The sequence below is a fragment of the Poecile atricapillus genome, chromosome 2, assembly GCF_030490865.1.
Source record: "Poecile atricapillus isolate bPoeAtr1 chromosome 2, bPoeAtr1.hap1, whole genome shotgun sequence".
Lineage (NCBI taxonomy): Eukaryota > Metazoa > Chordata > Aves > Passeriformes > Paridae > Poecile > Poecile atricapillus.
In genome coordinates, this window is record NC_081250.1 from 131531749 (window position 1) to 131556805 (window position 25057).

General features: G+C 39.8%; 1 protein-coding gene across 2 annotated transcripts in view; it reads left to right on the top strand.

The window, feature by feature from the left end:
• The first annotated feature begins 7006 nt into the window (after positions 1-7006).
• MTDH (metadherin) overlaps positions 7007-25057 on the top strand; it is a 32548-nt gene continuing 14497 nt past the window's right edge. Inside the window, exons 1-7 of one of the 2 annotated variants that reach the window (XM_058831765.1) lie at positions 7007-7633; positions 13467-13571; positions 17633-17714; positions 18129-18308; positions 19728-19796; positions 22254-22505; positions 24935-25021. In XM_058831765.1, the coding sequence (XP_058687748.1) occupies positions 7229-7633; positions 13467-13571; positions 17633-17714; positions 18129-18308; positions 19728-19796; positions 22254-22505; positions 24935-25021 (1180 nt within the window). In that variant the 5' untranslated portion in view covers positions 7007-7228. The remainder of the gene's footprint in view (positions 7634-13466; positions 13572-17632; positions 17715-18128; positions 18309-19727; positions 19797-22253; positions 22506-24934; positions 25022-25057) is intronic. The other variant, XM_058831767.1, reaches the window with a different exon arrangement.

Genomic DNA, 25057 nt, shown 5'->3' on the forward strand with positions numbered 1-25057 from the left:
ATAGCAATTATCTCTCAGGGTCATAGGAACATCAGATGGTACCCGAATGAAACCCAGAGGCACAACCTATTCAGTATGGACGCAGTTCATGAGTTAAAGCAGTGTGTGTGTGTGAGCCAGAGTGTGCCACCCCATGGCCAGGAACTGAAACAATCCCTGCCACTGTTTTATCGAGCACCATAGACACATATACTGTAGACGCTGCAGTCTTTCAGACAGTCAGGCTTCAATTAGTTCCAAATGAGGCTAAAATTTTTACTCTGTATGGGAATAATGTCCCTCTGAAGTAGATTTAAAAACAGGAAAATTTTTTTTCTATTTTATTTTCTAAAAATTCTAATTTGTATGTAAATTTTTCAATTAAGAAGAATTAAGAATGCCAAACCAAGTACCCAAAAATTAGGAAATACCGTCTCTAGGACTGATGTTTCAGACTGAATTCACATATGTTCTATGTATTATTCATAGTTTCATGATTGACTGGTGGGTTTTTTTCCTCCTCCCATGCGACTATATAGCTTTTTTTTGACTAAAGGAAGGGATGGAAAACACAATATTCTACCTCAGGAAAGGTGTTTGGTTTTCTGGGTTTCCAAGATTACAGCTGCCAAGAACAGGTCTTTTCTGTGGTAGACATCACAGCCAAGGGTGCCCAAGCTTCCCAGCACCCTGCTACATGAGCCATCAGGGAGAACAGGATGAGATTAGGCTTCCTTTGGGTGCCTAAAGTGTGCTGCATGGAAAGCTCACTGAAAGAGAGACATTTTCCTTTGTGATTGTCATTTCCCTGAGCTGATTTGGTATTTTGGAATATTTTCACCTACCTCTGGGATAGAATTACAGAAAATAGTCCAAGCCTGTAACAAAAATATTTAGTGTGGGACATACATGAACAACCAAAAGAACTTGAATAGGTCTACACTGACATCCCTGCAGTTTTCTGACCTTTGCTAGCTCAGGTACTGACAGCACAGGACAGTGAGCAATACAGACTGCAGTGCTACAGTTTAAATGTGTAAATGAGCCTGCATGCCTGGATTCTGTAATTGTATTTAAACCATGTGGTTTAAAGTTAACTTAGTGCCACTTCTATGAACAGCAACCACTTCTTGATTAAAATGCTGTATTAGGAAAACAGTCATGTCTATTTAAAAAAAAAAAAACAAACCACTGTGAAAACTCTACAAACACATATATTACTGGAGACATTTAATGTACACATAATACAATTTCATACAACCAAAGATATGAGCTAATAGGCCTATAATTTGGTGTTTGCTTTCCATTAATCAAGGGGTTTTTTCTCAGATGGGTAGAAAATCTTTGAATATTTATTTTTCTCTGTGTTTAGGGCTGATAGAAATTTGAACGTGAACAGTCTGCCAAAGTGTTCTTCACCTCCCAAGGCATTGAGCTCTATAAGTCATAACAACAAAATAGCTTTGATGACTAAACACTACTTATGTCAAGGGTTTAATGAGAACAGACTTATCCATCATACAGAGAATAAAGTTGAGTATTTTTATCAGAATGTATTTGAATTACATGGTTATGCACAAAAATGTGAACTAATATGGAAAATAATGTAAAATTGAGAAAAACTTTGAAGAACACATTACTCCTTAATACTGAATTTTGATTTAGGATTCTGTCTCAGCTCAAAAAGCTGATCATGCCAACAGAAAAAAAAAATAAAAATGAGGTGAACTTTGAAGGTCAGAGCAGAACATGGGTTACACATATAACTGAACTCTTCCTTTTCCCTTAGGAAAGAAATCCTTCCAGAAGCACTGCATCAGAAAAACTGTAACTGCTCAAAGTCTTGCTTTGACCACTCCAAGAAGACAACTGAGTGCTAGCCCAGGTCCACCAGCCATGTCCCAGGTAAACAAATTCTCAGGGGACAATAACCTTTTGCAACATGCACCTTCCTTCAGCAACCTTCTTCAAGCTTCTCTCCTAACTAAGCTCTGTGCTTTGTCTCTCTCCCAGTTCCAAATTTATGTGTTCATGTGGACTTTTCCCCAACTACCCCAAACACTGTGTTGGATGGGTCCTTGAATTCCTAGCTATGACTCAGATAAACTCATGTAAATTTAATGTAAATTTTTCCTCATGTAAATTTAAGCATAGTTGTCTTGGGGTGATTTTCTGATAATTAGTCTATTCCTTTATAGCCTTCTTCATGCCTAAAAATGGTTGCTATACCTTTAAGGTCTGGGAGGAGAAAGGAGCCTTGGAGCTCTTTGGTGGGCTTTTCCAAAGCCTCACCTCGTGCCATGTGGTCTGGGTTTTTGCTTGGCTGGCATGAGGTTTTTTGTTAGCCAAGGCAGAAGGGTTTTTTTGTTTCTTTCCCTGGCCTTGGAGAGGCTGCAGTAGCAGTTCCTCAGCAGCTCTTCGAAGTGAACTGGATGGTTTGGTGTTGGTCTGAGATCAAGAAACCGGCAGGAAAGACAAAGGGCCTCTCCATTTTGGCCCCATCTCTTGGAAAAAGCTGGGTCAGCAAGAGAAAGCTCAATTGCCTCATCTGCTGTGAAGAGGGGACCAATGTCAGAGACTCACCAGGTTCCACATCTGTTTGCCCAAACTGCTCTTTGAATCTACTGGGGGTTTTTTTAGTTGCTTTTTTTCCCCTGAAAACTCATGCCATTTTGCCCCCATCAAGTGGCAAACCGTTGTTTTTTTCTTTCCCTGACATTTTGGGGTTTTGTTCCAGTGTGTGTGTGTGTGCAAGGGGGTGGAGGGGGCTAAGTTCTGACAATTCAACATCTAGCATTTATTTACTTTTTACTGCTCCATATGGGCACTCTGTTTATCAATAAATGGCTGGGGGTTTTTTCACTTTCATCCACTAGTTTCATTCCTTATCGGCACACAATGATTGTTGGAACCCCTTTTTTTAGAGGAAACACTCACTCCCGAGTGTTTTTCTCCTAAACTTGTCTCTAAACCAAGACAACAGCACAGGACTTCAAGAAAGAATTCTTCTGATATTCTACTGTTCCCTTTGGCAGCCTTTTTCCAGGCTTAACTGGAGTAAACTGGAGCTTCTGCTGTTTGTGTCTCTTCCAACTCTTATCCCAAAACTCGGTGTCAAGGGAGGTCTAGCTCAAGATTCTCAAGCCATAGCCCAGGTGAACATGTCCTTGGGGAACAATTATTTTTGCCCCCATCACTTCCTTTTGCAATCCTTTTTCAATCCCTGACCAAATGAACCACTAGGCTTTCTCTCTTTTCCCAAAGCTGAACATTAGCAGATCCCTAATCATAGATTCAAACTGAGACAGCCCAAAGCCCCTAACCATCAACCAGATGAGAAACTTCTCTGAGAATAATTCTTTCCTGCCCCACTCCAAATGGGGATTCAAACTTGGCCTGCTTACTGTCCCTAAGCCTAACTGTAACCACAACTCCAACACCTGGTATCTGCAGAGACCAGCCAAGGACCCCAAGCCATAGCCGTGATGAACAAGTTATCCTAAGAGAATTCCTACAGCAAATTGTTTAATCAAAATGGAGTTCTAAGCTTTGCCTTGTTAAAAGTCTAACTTAGTCTGAATGCAAAGGATGGATTGAACCTTAGTTACAGATCCTGAACCAGCACCCAGATTAAAAAGATTTCAGGGAAGAGGTATTTTTGCAGCCTTTCTCTGGCTGCTCCTTTTCTGCCCCACACCAACTATAGTCCCAGGTTTTATCTCTCTCCCAACCAGGTATGTAATGTTAACATTAACCCTAATCCCAGACATCAGTTGAGCCTTCTCCAACATGCCCAGCCATGGCCTGGATGAAAAATGTCTCCAGAAAGAATTCTTTTCATGTCCTACCTCTTTATGGCAGTTCTTGGTAGCTCCACACCAAGTGCATCTCTAGGCATGATGACCTTCATTCTCCTAATGCAACATTTAACTCTAAGCCCATTCCTCAGCCTGGGCTGAGTCTTGGCTCAAGGCACCCAGCCATGACCTAGATAAGAAATTTCTCAATGAAAACTCATCCCTTTTCCAACTACTTGTTAACATTGCCAAGGATTGTGATTCTTGGATCAGGGATGTTGTTGTTGTTGTTGCTCCCTCTTTCCAGAAAAATAATGAGTATATAACTTATTATTTTCATGGAATTATGTACTGAGTTCACCTTAAAGCAACTCAGAGTCATGATCCATATAAGACAGCAAAATTGCTTATTGCTCAAGATTTTTTCAATTTCCTGTCACAACAACCTTGAATGTGTTTTGTTGGGATTCTGCCTATTTAACTGATCAGAGGCTTCATCTGCTTCTGCCGTATCCATCTGACTTCTAGTCTAAAGAATGTCTATAGCTGCAAGAGACATGGCTTCAATATCATTCAAGATAATTCTAAAAACTTCTTGAAACAGGTATTTTGAGACTGCAAAGCAATAGTTAGGTTTTCTTCATGCCATGAGAACCATCAGGTATGGAGTTTTAAATATGCTGGAAAGGTATTGTGTAAGGTATGTCTAATGGCTGCTGTGGTAAAACAAGGAATGCTTGCACAGTCAACAGAGCTGTCATTTTGAAAAATAAGTTTAAGCTTTGTCTCCATTCTTTTTGGTTTTGCCATTATTTTCTCTTTTTTAATGTGTCATGTGTAATGCGTAATCTTATGCTGTGATCTTTGGGAGAATGGCATGAGAAAGATGATGCTTTATATTAGCACTGCCGGAAGAGTCCTTGGGGTAACTTTGATCAGATCTATTAATACAGTTGAAGATTAATACTAGACTAATATGTGTCAAAATTAGTTCCAAAGAAAACATTTGCTTTATTTGATGAGTACAGTCAGAGTAGTATATTTGCTCCCAACTGTGTTTTAATGAGTCACACAGTCTTTCTTCAAAATATTTCAATTTGCTACGACTGTATGCCTATTTATGGCTCTATCTCATTGGTTCAGAATAAAAATATATTTATTCCTTTTAGATTAACTTACTTTACCAGCCGAATCAAACTAAAATTGGCTATTTCCAGGTGCGGATCTGCTCCCTTTGTTCTTTTTTGAGACAAAAATGTTTTTCCGACGAGACCTCGGCTCCTCACGATACTGCCACTTGGTGGTGCCCCGGCGCTGCAGTGAAAACCACCGTGTCAATCGCTTGGATTGTGGAATTTAGCCCCACCAGGTTCTTGCGGTGCTTTCTTTAAAATGAACAATATTTACTGTTCTGTGGCCAAGGTTTAATATATATATGTATATACACACAAAACACAAAATGTCCTGTAGCTGAACAACGCTTTCAAATTTGTTAGGCATATTTTTATTGATTTATTTATTAATATAAATTTATTCATTTATTCAAATAAATCATAATATTGATTTAATATATTCTCTATTGATGCATTATTTATTTATTTATTATGAATTTATTTATTTACTCTGAGCCTAAAACTATTAAAACTATAACTATCTGATCACTGTTCTGTCACATCTTCCTATATAGTGCAACATCTTAAACTTCTTAAAATACTTCTAGAATACTTCATTTGGGATGTTAGGGTGGCTGAAACGTTGCAACCAGTTGCAACAACAGTTAATATTTTCTGAAAAATGAAAATAGTCTACGCTAAAGCATCCTTTATGACCGATGTCCTTTTATGACAAGGTGACCCAAGCAGTGGATGAGGGAAAGAAAGGCAGTGGATGTTGCCTACCTGGTCTCTAGTAAAGCCTTTGACACTGTCTCCCACAGTATTCTCGTGGAGAAGCTGTCTGCTGATGATTTGGGCAGTGTTCGCTGGATGAAATACTGGCTCGATGTCGGGCCCAGAGAGTGGTGGTGAATGGAACTAATCCAGCTGGCAGCTGGTCACTAGTGGCGCTGCTCGGGGATCAGTACTGCGTCCAGTTCTGTTTAACATCTTTATCAATGACCTCCACAAGGGGATCAAGTTGACCCTCAGCAAGTTTGCAGTTGACAGCAAGTTGTGTTGGGAGTGTTGATCTGCTGGATAATAAGAAGGCTCTGCAGAGGGATCTGGACAGGCCGGATCGACAGGCCGAGGCCAATTTTAAGAGGTTCAGTGAGACTGAGTACTGGGTCCTGCACTTGGGTCACAGCAACCCCAGTGCCACAGGCTTAGGGCACAGTGTCTGGAAAGCTTCCCAGCAGAAAAGGAGCTGGGAGTGCTGGCTGACAGCAACTGAACATGAGCCAATATGTGCCCAGGTGGCCAAGAAGGCCAGTGGCATTCTGGCCTGTATCAGAAATAGCTTGGTCAGCAGGACCACAAAAGTGACTCACCCTGCAGTCAGCACTAGTAAGGCTGCACCTCAAATCCTGCATCCATTTCTGGGCCTCTCACGACAAGAAAGACATTGAGGTGCTGGAGCATGTCCAGAGAAAAGCAAGGGAGCTGGGGAAGGGGCTGAAGCACAAGTCCTGTGAGAAGCGGCTGAGGGAACCGGGGGTGTTTAGCTCAGAAAAAAATGAGGCTCAGGCGTGAGTTTATCGCTCTGTAAAACTACTTGAAAATAGGGTGTAGCCAGGTGGCGGGGGCGGCCTCTTCTCCTAGGAAGAACCTAGGAGTTTCTCCTAGGTCTCTCCTAGGAAACCAGTGACAGGACGAGAGGACATCATCTCAAGCTCTGCCGGGGAAGCTTCACTTTCGACATTAGAAGGAATTTCTTCACAGAAAAGGTGATCAGATATTAGAACGGGCTGCCTACCCCGGAGCTGTTTAAGGAAAGACAGGACGTGGCACTTAGTGCCAAGGTCTAGCTGGCAGGCTGGTGTTCGGTCATAAATTGGATTTGACGATCTCAGAGGTCGTTTCCAACCCCTCAGCCGCTCCCGCCGCTCCCTCTCCGTTCGCTGCCTGCCACGTCGAGCCCGCCGCTTCCCCTGCCGGCACCGCCCTTGGCTGGGCCGGGCAGGGCCGGGCGCGGCAGGGAAGGAGGCGGAGGAGGCGGGAGGTGCCGCCCCCGCCCCGCGCTGATGGCGGCGCGCTGCGGCGGGCGCGCGGCGGGGCGGTGACGTCGCGCGCGAGGCGGAGGGCGGGGAGGAGGAAGAGGAGGAGACCCGGGCGGCCCCGAGGCTGAGGCGGCCGCGTCCCGCGGAGGCTCCGTCCCGTCCCGTCCGTCCCACCACCCCCGGTGCCTCCGGCTCGGGCGGGCCGGCGCGGCTCTCCCGAGGCCGCGATGCGCTCGGCCTGAGCGCGGCCTCACCGTCCCGCCCGGTTCGGGCCTCTACGAGGCCGGGGACCGCGATGGCTGCGGGAAGCTGGCAGGAGGTGGCGGCCCGGTGGGCTGAGGAGGCGGCGGCCCGGGTGCGGGACGCCTTGTCGGGCGGGCTCGGGCTGCTACGTGCCGAACTGGGCCTCGAACTGGGCCTCGACCCGCAGGCGCTGCCCACCTGGCTCGCCCTGGCGGTCCCGGCCGCGCTGGGGTTCGTGCTGCTGGGGCTGCTGCTGGCCGCGGCCTGCGGGGGCGGCCTCCGCAAGAAGCCGGCGCGGAGCGCGGCCGTGAGGAAGGGTGACGAGGCCGTCGGCGCGGGCCTGACGGCCGGCGGGGGCCAGGGCAAGGCGGCGGGCCCGGGCCCCGGGCAGCTGAACCTCAAAGGCGACGAACAGAAGAAGCGAACCAGGAAGAAGCTGCCAGAGAAAGCGGCGCGGGTGAGAGGGGTGTGAGAGCCGGGAGGACAGCGGGGGTGAAAGGCGTACTGACAGCGGCGGGACTGGGCGGGCGCTGGCACCCGGCCGGGTCCCAGTGGGGAGGCGAGGGGGTCGCGTCTGGCGAGCGGCCCGAGCGCGGCTGCAGCTCCCCAGGCCTGTCCCCGGTGGGAAGGATCTGGGTGCCGTAGAGGTCCTCCCGAGCCGCCGTGCGATATTTGCCTGTGGAGGGAAGGGATGGGGGGGGTCCTGACTGCTCTGGAGCAGTCTTCTGTCGTCTGGTTTGTTTGGTTGCTTTTTGAAAACCTGGAGGAGCAGCGCTGCCACAAGTAAACTAAACGTTAATAGTCCCGGATGATGAGGAAAAAGCTGGCTTTTTGGAAGCATTTTATTGTAAACAAAAATTACATGAAAGCTACTATTACTATTATTACTCACTGAGTAATAGGGTTAGTAACGAGTGGTAGAGACTTTAGCATGGCTTAGAATTTCGAGACAGGAGTTGTAATCTAGGCAGGTAAAGACTGTTGGAAGCAGCATTCTAAGCCGTATAAATGCTATGATGATTCAAACTTGAGTAAGCTTTTCGCTTTGTATTTTCAATAGAACATGTTAGTGTCAATGTTGATGTGAGCGTGCCTCAATAGGAATCTGTCTGATTTTGTTGTTACAGTAAGGATCATCTTCTTTAATAAGGAAATCTCTGTCTTAGCAGACCCTTAAAAAGAGATCATTCCTGTAATTTATATTTTTTTTAAGTCCTCAATATGTGGTGTGGGAACCTTCTATCTTTGACAGTATGCATCCACTTAAGTGAAAATTAGTGGAATGCAGAAATTGTCAACTGTCCTTTCAAAGCTTACAGTTGTCACAGTTTTGGGGCTTGAAGGGATTGCTTCTGTAGCTTTTATATTGTTAGGTTGTTTGTAATCCTATTTATGTCCAAATGGATTATAGGAATGAAAGTGTAACAGATGTCCCCTGCCTATTACAACTGTGTCATATAATAATATCTTGCTCTATAAAATCTGAATCGTTTCCCTAATGACAAGAGAGAGACAGTGGGTTTGTTTCTTCATTTGAGTCTGTGGCAGCATTAAGATTTGAGAAGTTTGGGAAACTTTTTAATGAAAATGTAAGGCTAGAACATCTTAAACAGAACAAAAAATGTCTGCTTGTGCCACCAACTTGTATTTGAACATTGAACCATTGAAGTTGTTTCTGGAAGTTACAAGAGACTGAATGCTGAGAACCAAGAAGAGGAAACATGATGCAGAATCTTTCCAGTGGTTAGGTTCTCCATTTTGGAGAAAGCATGCTAAAGATGTAATTTTTTTGCCATCTGGAGAAGCAGATACTTCAGTGTTAAATAAATATATTATGCTTTATTGACAACAAAGACTAATCCTAGAAATTAAATCGATTTTGCTTGATTTATTTAGTTGAAACCCCAGTAAGAAAATAAGTCATAAACTCTTGCAAGTCACCACCTAAGACATTAAAAAATGCCTCCACACGGAAGATAGAGTGACTAGGTAGATATCACCGTTGACTTGACAATGCTTTGTAGTATAGGGCTTCATGAAAGCGAACTTTAGTAATTTTATATAAAAACACACATTTTGGTGAATATAAATAATTGTACTCTATTGAGCTTGGTTTACCTAGGCACAGAATAAAGTTAAGGCAATGTAAGAGCAAATATTTTTGTAATCAAAAGGGCAAAGTTGTTTTTAAGCTGTCATCCTGTATCGTTAAGATTTTAGAAATTATTTTTATAGTGCTGTGTATTCGTTATTTCCATGATGAGGTGAAAAAAATCCTACCTTCCTCCAAAAGGAAATGCACAAACTGAATCTTTAACTGTAGTACAAATAAGTTTATACCAGTGACAGAGTTTAATAGACCTCCCTTGTGCTCATTTTCCAAGGTAAGTTTAGAGACACCAATATTAGCATGTCCCAGTGTTTTCTGACTTTAATGTGAAAAACTCTCAAAATAACATTGGAAACTTAAAAGGTGCAACAAAAGTTCTTACTGATTGCTGCCTGGTCATTTTCATCGTGTGGTTTGTGTGCTGTGATGCTAATACTGAGGGCTGGAAGGGGAAAAGAGTAAGCCTATTACGAGTAGATTTACTACAGAGCTTGCTATGCCAGGGTCTAGATTTCCATTGTAGGCATTTCAGAAAGCTTAGAGCAACTGGTTTGTGGCTTTAAGAACACACTACAGATGTCTAATTAAAAGCTGTAGGGTTACTTTAATACAGAATTACTGAGCTCACTGTATGGCGGGTGATGTGTAACACTTTTCAGGATCAGAAATGTTCTTAACTGTAGCTTTTCTGAGGAAGAGTATTATATTGTAAGGGTACAACTTACCTCATGTTCCTAGTAAAATAGGTTTCTTGGAGTGGCACTGCATTGACTAAATGCAGTCGTACCTATGAGATTCTGTTTATTTACTTGTTGTGAGCAGAGCAAAAGAAAAATGGAGCTGAAGCTATTTAGCATTCATTAACATTAAAGTTTATAGGGCTAGTTCTGGCTTTCTCAGACTGCTTGGAGCAAGGTATCATGGTGCCTTTACATCAGATTCTGTGCAGTAAACCCAAAGCTGCGTTTTTCTTTTTTAACTTTTATTTTGACTCCTGGAAGAGGCAGAGCTCTTTGGCCCCATTAAGAAATTTTTTTTCTGTCCATAAAACTTCATATTTAATTTTTATTCCTTCACCTTATGAATAATTACTGTGCCTCTCTCTCCTGCTTCAGCAGAAGAAGGTGAAGCTGTTCTTATATGGTTTCTGTGCAATCTGCCAAACACCACAGAAACTTGAGAGTAGCCATCTTCTGTGCTCTGCTACCACTTTCAGAAGCCATTCACTCCATCTATTTGTAGATGTGGAAAATACCAAATTGACTATGTCCTTCCTATTGTTTGTCATGCACCTGGAGAATAAATGCTGCACACTCTAGTAAAAGTATGTGCATTCATTTGAGGAAGTTTCATATTTGGTCTGCATGAAAGAACTTTCTGGGCTATGGCTGTTTAGTGCTTATTTGCCCTTAGATTGTGTAAAGACTTTATACTTTCAGCTGGTACTCATGTTGGTTTGTGTATATGTTTGTGGTCAAATGGCAAAAGTATAGCTGTAGGATTCTTCAGGCCTCATAGAGAAAATTGCTTAGTTTCTTTCTGAAAAGGAGCTTACAGAAAACATTGGGAGACAGAGTCTTTCATTGGCCAAAGATATTCTAAGCAGAGGTATCTTTATAATGTGTAACTGAGGACTTTGGCTAATATAGTGTTGTAAGATTGAGTGATAACAATTTCATTAGTACTGTTTGAAGCATGAAACTGAATTATCCTTTGCACTACCGTGTTTAAGGAGTGCTTTTTGTTTTGACAGTCTAAGCAAAACATTTTCTACGTTTGGTATATCTTAACACCCTCGTGTGTGTGAAAAAAGGTTTATTTAAGTATTGGGATTCTAAGGTCCTCAGGCAAGAAAAGCATTCAGTAATCAGTACTGCTACTGACAGCATTACTTCTGCCTTGTTGCGTCATGCCTGGCAGCTTTAAGATGAGGGTAAAAAAGATGGCAAATAATAAATTGCACAATTTTGAATTAATTAATTTTGTCAGTGGTTGTTTGATATAGTACCCATAAAGTTTCAAACTTTGGGCTTTGGTTGTCTTTTTAAAATGAAACATTTCTGAATACTCTAGAATTTTTTTTTTTTCTTTCCTGTTTCTGTTCCTTTCTTTGATATATCCAAAAATGGTCACGTGGATTTTGGTTGAAATTCAATGATTCATCTATGGGCAGAAAATAAATGTGGAAAGCTTCCACTGAAAAGAAGAGTATTAAAATTAAGGAATGTATTTCTCCCGGAATGTATCAAATTGCAAGTTTTCAAATGTATTTCTAAATGTTGTTGCTTACGTGATCAGATGATCAGGCAGCATTTTGAACAGTCATGTGGATGAATTTTTCCAGAGGCTTTTTAATGGACATGAACTAGTTTATTAGTTCAGAGAAACAGATGAAGTTTTTTTAAACTGAATATTAAAACTTCTGTTTCTTGAATAGTTGGCAGGGATTAAGAATGTAGTTTTCAATTTAAGGTATATATGTAATAGCTAAGAAGCAAAGCAAGGTACAGAATTTAAAAAGTTAGTTGGCTGCAAACTTTTTTGATACACATCCAATACTAGATGCATCAAATATGTTATCTAACTTTACTGCTAGATAGGCTTTGGAGAAAATAGAGAGGCACAAGAACCGAGTTGTTCTCAAGATTAAATACCAGTTCTTTGCTATCCCTGTGGAATATACCAATAAGTTGGACTTTGTTGAGAAGAACCTTTAGAGAGAGTTCCTAGACACAGACTCGTAAAATACACTTCATTTTCAGAGTGCTGAGGGAAATGTACTGCATATTAGATATGAGAAGTCCAGTTTAAAGCTGGTTGTTGCAGGAGAAGAGGGGTTAGGTGACCTGATCTTTCAATTTCTATTTATAGTTACTTTGAAGAAGTTGGCATGCTTGCTAACTACAGTGAGCAGTACTATGTTATGCACTGGTGAAATCATGCAGGGGGTGGTTTGTAAGCATAATACAATGTGGCAAGACTTAAGTGCCTGTAACAGTTAAATTGAGGATCACATCAAATATTTGAAGGAATAGGCCACACTAAGTTGTGATATGGCTTTTGTTTCACTTGAAAGCAATTAGGTTTGTGTGATGCAGAGTTAAAATAACTTTTGGGTTTTTAATAACAAAAAATAACTAATGGTAATAGAGCTTGAAATTTATTTTGAAAGAATTGCAGGAATTAAATCAACTTTGAAGTAGCTGTTTATGCTTATTTAGTTTTCAGTCATTAATTTATCCTAGTCATTCTGAACGTGAACCAGTGACATTTGGGTGGACTCTGTAAATTACTATTCTTAACAATTGTTTTTCACCCAGTGAAATTAATGGCTCACAGTAGTATAATACATGCATATTTTCATCTTTTCTGCAATTAAGCAGAGTTACTTCAGTCACAGCTTTTTGTTAGAAGTAAATTACTTAAATTACTACATTTCTGTATGGGGAATATGTAGGCTAAGGTGTATGCCTTTTCTGTCAAAGGTAAAGACTCATGTAATGATTGTCCAGAGTATTAATTTTATATGTTGAATAATACATGCTCATTTTCTTTCATTAATTCTGTGAGGGGGACATGATAGACTAACGTAATGCCTGTAATCAAGTCTGTCTGAAAAGAACAATGGGGTATCGTGCTTAGTCATGCTTCATGTTTGATTTCTAATTTCTGCTCTACTACGAAGTTTAACTTGTGAAGGAAGTGAGCTGGGAGAGATATGCATAGAAGTTGCAGATGTTTGGTCAATGTAAAAATTACTTTTAAAAATTAGTCCCCTTGCTGAATTGCTACAAAGTGGTAATTGTTTTAATTTAATTAGATAATTTATGGCACGTACGACTGTAGCTGTTCTGAATCAGTTTTCAGAACAGCTACAGGTAATTTTTTAAAAGCTGGTAAATTTCAGAAATTTACCTTTTGTTATGAAATTCCTGGATTGAATAGGAGTGAGATGAAATGAGAAGACCCGTTCTCTTTCCTTTTTCATTTCTGTGTTTGGTAAATACAGTATTGCAGTAGATACTTTGAACACCAATCCACAATTTGGTCTGCTCTATTCAGTAGTCTTACAAGCATTTTTCCATTAACAAGTAATTGCATTTCAGTAGTAATGTAATTTGAGCTTTGCTTCATCTGCTTTCTCTAATTTTTTTATTATTTATGCTCATTGTTTACGCAGCCTAATGGACGGTCTTTCCTTGATGTATCTGAAGATGAAGTACTACAAACTGTCCGTAAGGACAATATAAAGCAGCCTGTGGACACAGAAAAGAAGAATGAAAAGGTTAGTTATGGATACAAAGCAACAGTGTTGAAGTTTGATGTATATTATTTCAGTATCTAATAACTCTGGTTTTGGGTTGAAATCGTGTTACTTATACGAATGAAGAGGCAGATTTCTTACTGTTTAGAGTACTAATCTAATTTGAAGTTGGAAAAAGCTAAAGTAGTATTTTCTTAACTTCTGAGACATCAGAAGTTGGCTTATCACAGAATGTTTGTCAAGGAAACCCCACTCCCAGCTCCCCACTAAACACTGATATCTCTGTTCATCATGTGACAGTGTTAAGCTTACAGAAATAAAGTTTGTTTCATCTTGATGGCTTCTTCGGGGATGCAGCATAATGATAGTATTGTTAAGTGCCTTGTAAATGGTCTACCAATTGGGGGACCACTATTCAAAGGATTAAGACCATGTGCCTGATTATATCTTTTGCCAGATGTATCTATTAGTAATTAGAGTTCTTGATTTTTGATGATAAGTGTCAGCTTTGAAGTCTGCTGTGAACTTTTTGTTATGCAAATTAAACAGCTACATTAAAAATATCTTTTTAAACATGAATCTGCAATGTCTAATCTAAAAGGTAACTGTATTACTGGCAGTGTTATTTTTTGAACTGTGAGGACTAATCTTGTTTTATCATATATGCTCATTTATGGGCAACATGGATATGCTTGGGACTTTCGATAATTTTTTCATTCGGCTCTTTAGCTAACACTGTGCATGAAATTTTCCTACTGTCTTTGTTTTCTGACTTACTTTCTTCAATAAAATGCTTTTGTTGTAGCTATACTGAGGAAAAATAAAAGATTACATATAAGCAGTCAGAAACACTTTGCTGTGAGGGTGGTGAGACACTGGAACAGGTTGCCCAGGGAGGTTGGGGATGCCTCATCCCTGGAAGTGTTCAAGGTTAGGCTGGGGTTTTGAGTAACCTGGTCTAGTGAAAGATGTCCCTGCCTGTGGCTGGGGTTGTAACTAGATAATCTTTAAGGTCCCTTCTAACCCAAGCCATTCCATGATTGTTGTCATTTCTTTAGCTCATTCAAGCTTTAATAAATATACTTGACTACCCTCCAGTAACTTCTTTTGCAGTTAGTATTTTGGCTAAAAGACTGTATCCTTTTAGTTTGCTGTAGGGCTTTAAATGTTTTTGCCATTGGCAAATTGAGTGACTTTTCTATGAAATATGTTTGCCTCAAAGTTAAATGCTGTGTGGCTCTTTCTCTTCCCCATGTTTTGCATGTCAGATTGACTTTCCTGGGTTTTTTTCCCCAAGAACGTAACACAGTTTTAACCTGAATTAATAACTCTATCTGCAGGCTTTCAAATAGATAATGTGTTTAAATCCTAAACTCAACTTCACCTTAAAATTGCAAGCATAATGGTCTGACTTATAAATGTGAAGCTGAAGCTGCAGCTCTAGGAAACAAGTACCACTGCATGGATGTGGATGATTGTTCAGATTGTGTTTTCATATCATTTTGGGGGACCCTGGGCAAAAAATGATTGGGTCAGGGGTGAATTGTTACTCTTCAATTAAAGGTATACTTAAGAACATCCTTCAAACTACAGTATCTGTACAGGCTTCTAATTATTTAGTAAGGCTTCTCAGTGCATCTGTAACATTTGTAACATAAACCTACTGAGGTTGTAACGGGTCCTGTGTGTCTTGGGGCACCATCTTTGGGATGAATGGTATAAGACAGTGGCTGTGATTGAAGTTGTATGTGCATGTGTTTACATATATGAATACATATAATCTATGGCCTGAAGGATGTGGTTATTTTTTATGCTTCATTATATGCTTTCAGTGAAAATCACACATCCTTTGTGTTTCTGTATTTCTTGGCTGCTTCAGGGTTGTGAATTTCTTGCATGGTTTTCTGCTTTGTGGGAGGGGAAGCTTTGGGTAATGTCTGGACTCTAGCTGTTCATAGGGCTTATGATTCTGCAATTAGTAACTTGCCACAGTATAGGGGTTTTTTAATGTTTAGTGTAAGAGACTTACTTAAGAAGTGACTGTGTGGATGAGACTGTGGGAAGTTAAGATGTCATCATCCATTCTGTTTGCAAGCACATAGCTGCATTGTCTTGAATACTAGAATTAATTCCTCAACTAGAGATCAAGAAGAAAGGTTTATTTTTCTATTGTTCTTGCATGGAGCACAATGCATCTAAAAGACTTAAAAAATTTTGGCAGGCTTGCAGTATTCCTCATGTGCTCTTTGGCTGTTGGCAGAGCCAACACTGGCATCTTTGTGTGTTGGAGAAGGTGACATTCTGAATGCATGGACTTCTGCAAAATGACCGGCTGGCTTGCTCCAGCTTTAGCATCTCTTGTCAGTTTGGTACTGGGATAGCAACTAGTACAGTACAAAGTTTAGCAGGTGGTGGGTTATTTGGATAAAAAATGATGCTTCTGGTTTTTCAGAATAGGGTAACACAGTTTGGGAAAGTAAAACACATTTTCAGGATTTGCATTCTTGATCTTTTTGAAAACAGTCTGTGTTAATCACAAACTTCTTTTTAGGCTGTTAAACTTTGATGTTTTCCTGAAAAGTGTAAAATTTGATGGCAGTACTTCATAGGAGCTAGTTATTTAAGGGAACTGAAGTTACAATTTGGAAATCATCTTGAACTGTTGTCTGGGATACTTCTGAAGTAATTTCAGGTGTTCTCTTAGTGCCAGAGGACAGTCGGGTAGTTACGGCTTTGTAGATGGAAACTTTAGGATCTCAAGTTCTAGTCTCAGTGTAACTGCAAATGGGAGACAAAGGTACAAACTTACTAATCTTTCTATGCTTGAGCTTGAAGAGGCAATTTATAACTAATTTTAATTCTAATTTTCACTTTACTTTTTAATTCTTTCCTTAGAAGTTGCCCTAAAAATAATTTGACTTGTTCATGTTTTTAGAGCCAGTTCTTCTCAGGTTGCTTCTGAAACCAGCCCCCTTCTCTTTTGGAGGCTTTTCAGAAATTAGTTAGCTGGTATGTGGGTAGTCTGCTGAGCAAATGAGAATTCAGTTTGGCTGCATCTGTAGTTTGGGTCCCCTAGTACATTAAACCATGAGTTACCTGTTCAGATCAGTTACCTAAATGTTAAAGGTGTGGTGATGCAGCATTGCATATAAGCAGTGAATTTTTTATCATCTCTGCTGCACTAACAAGCTATACTGCTCTCAGTATCTGTATTGAAGCTGCAGATTACTGTTGGGGCATGGTAAGTCTAAGGCATATGAACTGCATGCCATTGTGGGGGCCCATAGAATGTCTGCAGCACCTGTGGTAATAATAATTTAGGTGTTACCAATTCTGAATCCTAGCGAGATTGTTAGACACTTCTTTGACATTTAGGACTAGAAAACTAAATAGTGGGAACACAGGTGTACAACTAACAATGTGTAACAGCTAACAGGTGTACAGTCTGACTCTGTCAGATGTATCCCAGAAAGGCATCCAGCATTCTTAGAATATTTCTGAGACAGTGAATAAGTGAATAGTTCCCCTTATAACATTTGAGTGGGTAATCATATTTCTTTCAAAAGTCTTGTTTTTCATTCATGTTTATCTGGTAGTTCTTATTCCTTTCTTCACTAGGTTGAAAAGCTTTTCAATACTGTGTTTTCTTCCTAAGAAAGTAATCAAGTCAATTTGCTCTGAGGCTTTCTGCAATATACTTTCTCCCAGTATTTTGGGTTTTTTTTCTCAATACTCTTTTCAACACTCTAGTTTGCTACCTGTTGCACCAAAACTACTTTATAAACTAAACTTTATACTTCTTCACAAAACAAATTTTGACAGAGTAGTATCTGCCTGCTAAACAGCACATTACTCTTCTGTGACTGTGATGCTGCCAACATAGCTTCTTCTACCTGTCTTTGTACTCTGCAGCGTAAGTAACATTCCCTCCACCTGCCATTTCTGTGCACAGAGGGTTGTTGCGGAGAATCTGTTTTAAATTTATTCCTTTATTTTGCGGGGAGGGCAGGGGAGGGAATTCTTAATCACTATGCCAGGTGATCCATAGGTAATCATTAAAATAATTTTTATTTTTATTCTAGTCAAAGAAAAAAAAGAAATCAAAGGGAGATTCCAAAACGGTTCAGGATTCATCTCGTCAAGATGGAAAGGAAGTTGATGAAGGTACTGAACACAAACATACACAAAATGCAAACATTATGGCTTAAATACTGCTTAAGATTTACTTGTGTTTGGTTCATGAAGAAACATAAACTCATAACTCCCTAGTCACATATTATATCTGGAAGTCTGATATTTGAAACAACAGTATTTAGTAACTTCAACTGTTTTTTTTTAAATAATCTTATAAAAACTGAGAAATTATGGATAGTAGGGTACTTATGTTACTCATGGTTTGCTCTGTGAAGCCACGTATTATCACAGAAAAACTTACCTTTGGCCATTTGTTAGTGTTTTCAAACTAAGGTTGAAGCTGACTGGTTAAACTGCCCTCAGACTTCTCTTTGATGCAATTCAAACTTAAAATCTTTCCTTCCTCTCTGACTTACTGATATTTTCATTTGGGTGATGTTTTAGGAGCTTGGGAAACAAAAATCAGTAACAGAGAGAAGCGTCAGCAGCGTAAGCGAGACAAAGTTCTGAATGATGGTGGCTCAGGAGAATCAAATCTCCAGGGTGTAGAAAACACAGTTACTGTATCCATTGAACAGCTGATGCCTACATCATCACTTCCAGTTGGTCTGAGAAAAAATAAAGGTATGATGCTTGGTAGGTCTGTGAATGTGTCCTAGAAAGATAACTTTACTTGAATGCTTAAATAGTGATTCTGTTTTGCATGTATGTTAGGTATATTTGGAGGTGAAACTCTTGAAGAAATTATTTCAAGCTGTGTAAAAGTACTTTCTCATTCTGCAAAACTCCCCCTTTTCTAGCCATAATTTTGGGGAAGCTCAGGAGAGTGTTTTGGACCAAGTGGCTAAGACACTGGACTCCATTCACACTGGTGCATTGTCAGTTGCTGCACCGCTACATAGGCCTGTCCCTGTTCTTTCACTTGTGCTCTGTGACTCTGCCCTTTGTTTCTAGAAACTTCAAAGGCATCCTCAGCATTGCTGCAGACAGCACCAACTCCTTAACTTTTTGAGTACATCCTTGTGGGAAGGTTATGCCCCTGAAGTTCTCTTAAAACACCATTCACTGCTTAACATGTAGGCATTTTTTTACAATGTAGATTTATTAGCATCCTGTACTAAAGCTCTTCATAATGGTAACGTACATGTGGCTGAGATTTAGTAGTAATTGCTGTAGCTGAAGATTCAGTAGATATGGCTGCTGCTGCTGTTTGAGAACAGAAGGATTGCATGGGCTGGTTTAAAGTGTGTGTAGGCACAGGAATTCATATTTGGGTAAAACTGAGAAATAGGTGCTTTAATTAAATGAAACTTGATGTTCTAGCAAAGTGGCAAAAAGACTGAGTCTAACAACTGTCCAGTATCTTGGAACCATTTATTGAAATTTGTGTGCCTAATCCTCCTGTTTCATTGACACTCATTTTCACCTTGAGTGAGTGCATAATTGTTGCCCTGAGGACTAGATCAGTTGTTTCCTGTTGCCGTTTTTTTTCCCCATCCATTTACACAGTGCTTCAAGAAATGGTAGTTCCAACTCTCTGTATGCCCTGTTGCTAGTTATAACTACTGTAACCTCTCCAGTCAGAATCCTTTACGTATCATAATTTTTTTTGTATCTTATGTGTCACCTTGTACAAAACCAATCCAAAAAGAATTCAGCTGTATCTAGTGTTTTCATGGTAAGTTAGAAATAGTTACAGGGCTGAAATACTTAGATCCACTCTTTGCTTGTTAATGACAACCTGTGTTTTAGAGTTATGCTATTCCTTCATTGGGCAAGTAGCTAAAGTTCTTTGAAATCTGCAGTTACTTGGTATATGGGTTCTAAGTCACTTTGAGTGCATTCTGTCTGCAACATGAACACAAACAATAAAAAATAGAGCATTTTAATTTTATCCTTGAGTGTTGTGGAATTGTCTTAATTTACTATGAGGTACTAATATAGTCTTCTCTTAAAACATTAGTAATGGATTCTTAGAAGCTTTGTACATGTTGCTGTTAAAAAAATTTCATCTCACTTTGTTTCCTCTTACTTCTTAATCAGGTGATGTACTTTTGAATGCACAGATTAACAGTTCTAAACCTGCAAAGGGGGAGTCATCAGTTCCACAAGGTAAAAAGTTTTCATTATTGGGCATCATAAGTAACTAGAGAAGTATTTTAAGAAGTGAGAACGGCAACTGTCAGTGCAGGATTTTGAGTTACTGACATGGAGCTTTACTGTACACATGGCTCTTTTGGCTATGCAAATGTTATACTTCTGAGTTTCAGTTATTTCTGAAGAAGTTGAAAACTGTGTTACATGTAGAAATACAATTCAGTATTTCAAATTTTCAGACAGATTACCTATTATAAAAAATTTTATGTACAGAGCAGTAATATTTATTTTTAAGCTCTGCTGAAAAATTCTTTATGCTAGCTTTTCAGACTTACTCATTTGTGTTAATGAATTATTTGCTCAAAGAAAACCCTGGTACAGATAACTGCAAAGAGCTCCAAGGGCTCTCTGCAAAGAGTTACAAGTCCTGATTATTATTTAAGTTTGTTTCAGGTTGAATATACAAGTTATTCAGTGCTTTACATTCTCCTTTGAGATGAATAAATATATTAGTTTTGAAAGTCCTCACATATAAATATGTGTTTATAAAAAGAATATACTTGACCTATGTCATACACATAGCTTAAGGTATTTGACTAGTGAAAATTAGCAGTTTTCTCATAGCAGATACTGTTATAATAATACTTGAAGTGAATTAGTTTGACATAATGAAATCAAGATGGTTGTTACTGACATTAGGTGTGTTGCTTTAATCAAAAGTAGCTAGTGTAAATAAGCAAGTCAGCAAATGAATTATTAAAAGCATACAGATCCAGAAAGTAAATCTCTTTCTGCTTGTTTTTGAGAGCTTTACTCTCAAATGTTGCAGAGAAGCAGGGAGCTGTATTCTTCAGAGATGCCTAATGGGAGGACAGGAGACAATAATCAGGTTTCAGTAAGGGGAAATTCTGATAGGTCATGACAAACAAAGCTTTTGATGAGATAGTTCAAAGCATCTCTGGGCAAATCAGCCTTTATGGTTTCCAGAACTTCAATAGCATAGTATAATTTTGAAGTTAGCTGTGCATTGAACAGAAGGTGGGACCAGGTGACTTTGAGAGATCCTTTTCAATCTTAAGTTTTCTGTGATTCATTGAAAACTGGCTGGTCATTCAGAAGTTAAAGTTTTTGACAAGAGAGTAGTACAATAAACAGAGAATAATCAAGCTCCTGCTTCAGGACCTCAGCTGCCTTTTTTCAAAGTTGCAAAAAGGTTTTTCTACCAGCTGCAGTTTGGTTTCTGTCTCTCCTTTTGTTGCCTTTCCCTAAGACTTCATATTAGGCTAGGAGGACATTGACTGACAGGAGCATTGCTTGTGCTGTAGAGAAAGGGCAGTGTTTTTTGTACAGCAGTGGTGACCTTAGGGGTGTCTGTGTTTGGAATTGATTTGTCTGAGAAAATCTAGGCATATCTCACCTAATTAATTCTATGTCAATGAGGCCAGCTTGAATTGGGCATGTTCATCCTGCCTGAGTTAAAAGTTCATTTGAAAAATGAAATGTTTGGTCTGTATTTTTTGTTGGCATATGACACTGACTTGTGTGTGAGGGTTTGGCTTACTTTTAAGTGTTACACTTCTAATATGCAAATATTTCTTAATTGCTTGTAGAAGAAAAGTTTTTCTTTTTTTTCCGCTGCATATTTAAAAAGAGAAAGGGGATTTGAAATACAAAGCAGTTTGAGAAAGGTTTGTGATATATAGGCAGTGAGGCTGGGTACACTAGCCCTTATATTTTAGAGGGACATAAATTTAAAAAACTTCTATTGTCATCTTTGTACTGCTGACTTCTCAAAGTATATGTTAAACTTGCAGCGGCTAGTAATTTCTTATCAGGGTAACGTAACACAGACTCTTGCAGTGTTGTGGTCTTTTACTTTAGTGTAACATGAAATACCTTACTTACAAATTGAGTGCTACTGTGATTTTTATCTCTCACTGTGAGGGACAATATGTTCAGTTTGATATCTATGCTCTTTGTAAATCCCGTGTAGTGTTTGGGAAGTATTTTCTAATACTTGGTAATTTCATCTACATCCTGCTTGGAGAACTGCTGCATGCAGTTATGAAACAGAAAATATTCTCAGTTTAGTCCATGGGCTTTTCCACAAGTCATCCCCATACTCTCTAAGATAAATTAGCTGACAGTGTTGAAAGTACCCTCCCCACCCTTCTGCTAATCTAGAGGCACCAGTTCACCAATACATCAACCCTGTGAAGAAAGGGATGAGGAAATAGAATGCAGTTGGTGCTGGTTTTTCCTCCCTCTTCAGGTTAGTAGACAGATGGTGCATGTCATCTGAACTGGAAAATCAGCTGAGACAGAGCAGCAGCCCTCTCTGTATCACGCTGGTGTAGCAAAGCTGCTGTTCATTCAGGGGTTTTTTATTAAGTGAATGTGCATATAAGTGATATTTTAGTTCTTCATCCAGTTCTTATTTTAAATAATCCTTTTATTATTGTTATATTTAAGTTTCTCCGGGATTGAGTGAAAGCCATACAGTAAATGGAGGAAGCTGGAATGAGAAGTCTGTAAAAATCTCCTCACAGATTGGTGTAGGGGAGGAGAAATGGACATCTGTTCCTTCAACTGCAGCTGGGAAGAGGAAGACTGAGACATTGGCTTGGGGCCAAGACACTGGAGATGCTAATGGAAATGGAAAGGACTGGGGTGTAAGCCTGGTGGGCAGGCCCTGGAAAGAGCGTTCTTTGTTCACTCCTATTGGTAAGCTATTTCCAAGAACTTGCCTGACATAAGCATTTTTACATAAACGTATTCTTTGGTAGTGGATCTCTGAAATCCTTTTATGTTTATATATTGAAAAAATCTTGACATGGTATAGTGAAATGCAAGCTGAACAATTTCCATTTACTGTAAGTTCTGATGGCTTAGCATCTATGCCTCTGTATACAGTTAAACTGGGTTTTTTGAGTTTATCTGACATAAAATTATTTCTGTGAAGGAATGCAGTGTTATATATAATTTTCATAAAGTTTTGAAAATTATTACTAAGCCATTTTAAAGCATAATTTCTTTTAAATAATGTCTTAAAACCCAGGCTGTAAATCTATTCTGTTGGTCCAACATAATCAAATCAACTGTCTGTTGTTTTGGCAGGTGTTTTTTTAGGCTCTAGGCATAAACATTGTTCAACTCTGTGACACTTAGTGTTGCACTGTTTTTCTCATTAGAAACTGATTTTTAGTGCTCAGTACAATTTTCTGCCTTTTTCGCTTGTGCTGTCCATAGTAGTAACGGAGAAGAAATTTCTCAATATCTCTCAGGGCAACAATCATCAGCTTATTAGTAAGTGCTGTAACCTGGCCCTTCCCACTGTTCAGTCTAACTAATCCTCATCTCTTCTGGAAAGCAGTGTTCCCTTGTAGTCAGCAGTGTTACTTCAGTCTTGTCAAGTCTTAACCCCAGCCGGCAGCCAAGCTCCATCCAGCTGCTCACTCACTCTCCCACCAGCAGAATGGGAGAGACAATCGGAAGGAGAAAAGCTGGCAGACCAATGGGTTGACATAAGGACAGTTTAATAGGGAGAGCAAAACCAGTGCATGCAATCAAAGCAAGGAAATAATTCTCTACTTTCCACGGGCTGGCAGATGGATGTTCAGTCATCTTCAGGAGAGCAGGGCTCCATCATGTGTAATGGTGACTTGTGAAGACAAACACCATAACTCCAAATGTCCCTCCCTTCCCTCCTTCTTCCTCTGACTTACATAGTGAGCATGATGACACATAGTAGGGAATATTCCTTTGGCCAGTTGCGGTCACATGTCCGGGCTGTGTCTCTTCCAACTTCTTGTTGGGTAGACAAGCCCCAGCTGCCTTACTGTCCTTGATACAAGAAGTGGGAAAGACCTTGACTCTTGTGTGAGCACTGCTCAGCAACATCCCTGTATTACAAACCCTGTTTTCAGCATAAATCCAAAATACAACCTTACCCCAGCCATAATCTGCTAGAAGAAGTCTAGACCTTCTTTTATTTCTCTGGCATATTTTGGAATAGTTACTGAGGTTAGATCTGATATACCCTTGGAAGCTTTACCACTGCTAAGTAGAAGTAAAGGGCTTTTTTCATGTTCTGGCTAGATGTGTTCTGCTGTGTATTCTAATAGGCAGTTTGTAGTGGTTTTTTTTGTTTTTGTTTTATTGCTGAGGATAGATCATGTCTACCAAGCTGATTTGCTTCTGGTAAAATTAATAATTTTGTGGAGAGCAGTGAAAGTCTTTCATGATGACTAGTGCTTTCAATACTGTTGCTCACAGTGTTGTATCCAAACTAGAACAGGTGAAAAACTGGTCAGGCCCAAGGTAATGGTCAGTAAGTCCTACTGTGCCTGGAGGCTGATGACAAAGGGAATGTCACAGGGTAGTACTTAAAACTGAACTATTTATCATCTTCAAAGTGACCTGGAGGAGGCAACCGTGTCATTGACATCCAGTTTCCAGATTATACCAAGCTTAAATGTGGGGGCAGGAATCAGTTGAAACAGTCCAGGTCAGGGATCCCATCCAGAAGGACCTAAACCTGATGGGAGTAATTGGCCCACAGGAACCTGAGGAATTCAGTGAGCATAAATGTTAAGTGCTGAATCTGGGTTGGAAGCAACCCTGGCTGGATATTGACTGCCTGGGTTGCAGCTTTGTGAATTAAGGGTCTTAGTGGGCTGTTTCTACTTATTTTCTGCCTTACATATAACAGTCTAGTATGTCTTCATTTTTAAGCAGTATCTCCTATTTGTCCAAAATTGTTCTGAATTTTATTCCATTCTTTAACATATATATAATATACTCCTAGCTGTGTTCCATCTACATGTACTTTTCAAAACTTAATGATTGTAGTAATGGGAGGAATAATTGTATGTGGCTCGAAAAACAGTTGACTTCTCTTTTGTAAGAAGTTTATATATAGAAAAGGCTGTAAAGGGAAGATGGTCTTAGAAAGCTTGAAAATTGTTTCAAGCTGCGTGTTCATAAAGTCACATCTCTATCAGCACTGATTAATGCCCTCAGTTGTGTGAAATGTCATCATGGCTGCACTAGCCAGTGCTTTTCTGATCTGATTCATAATTAAATAGCTAAATTTTCAACATTGCCAACAGTGTGTGACACTTTTTTTTTTTTTTTCTCCCCTTCCCCCACAGCTGCTTGGAATGTGGATGCAAGGATTAATACCTCTGAACAGAATACTACTTCTTTCTCGTCATTTGGGTTAACTCCTGGAGTTTCTGGTATGTGTGCCTTTCCAAAGATTTTTCCACTGTCTT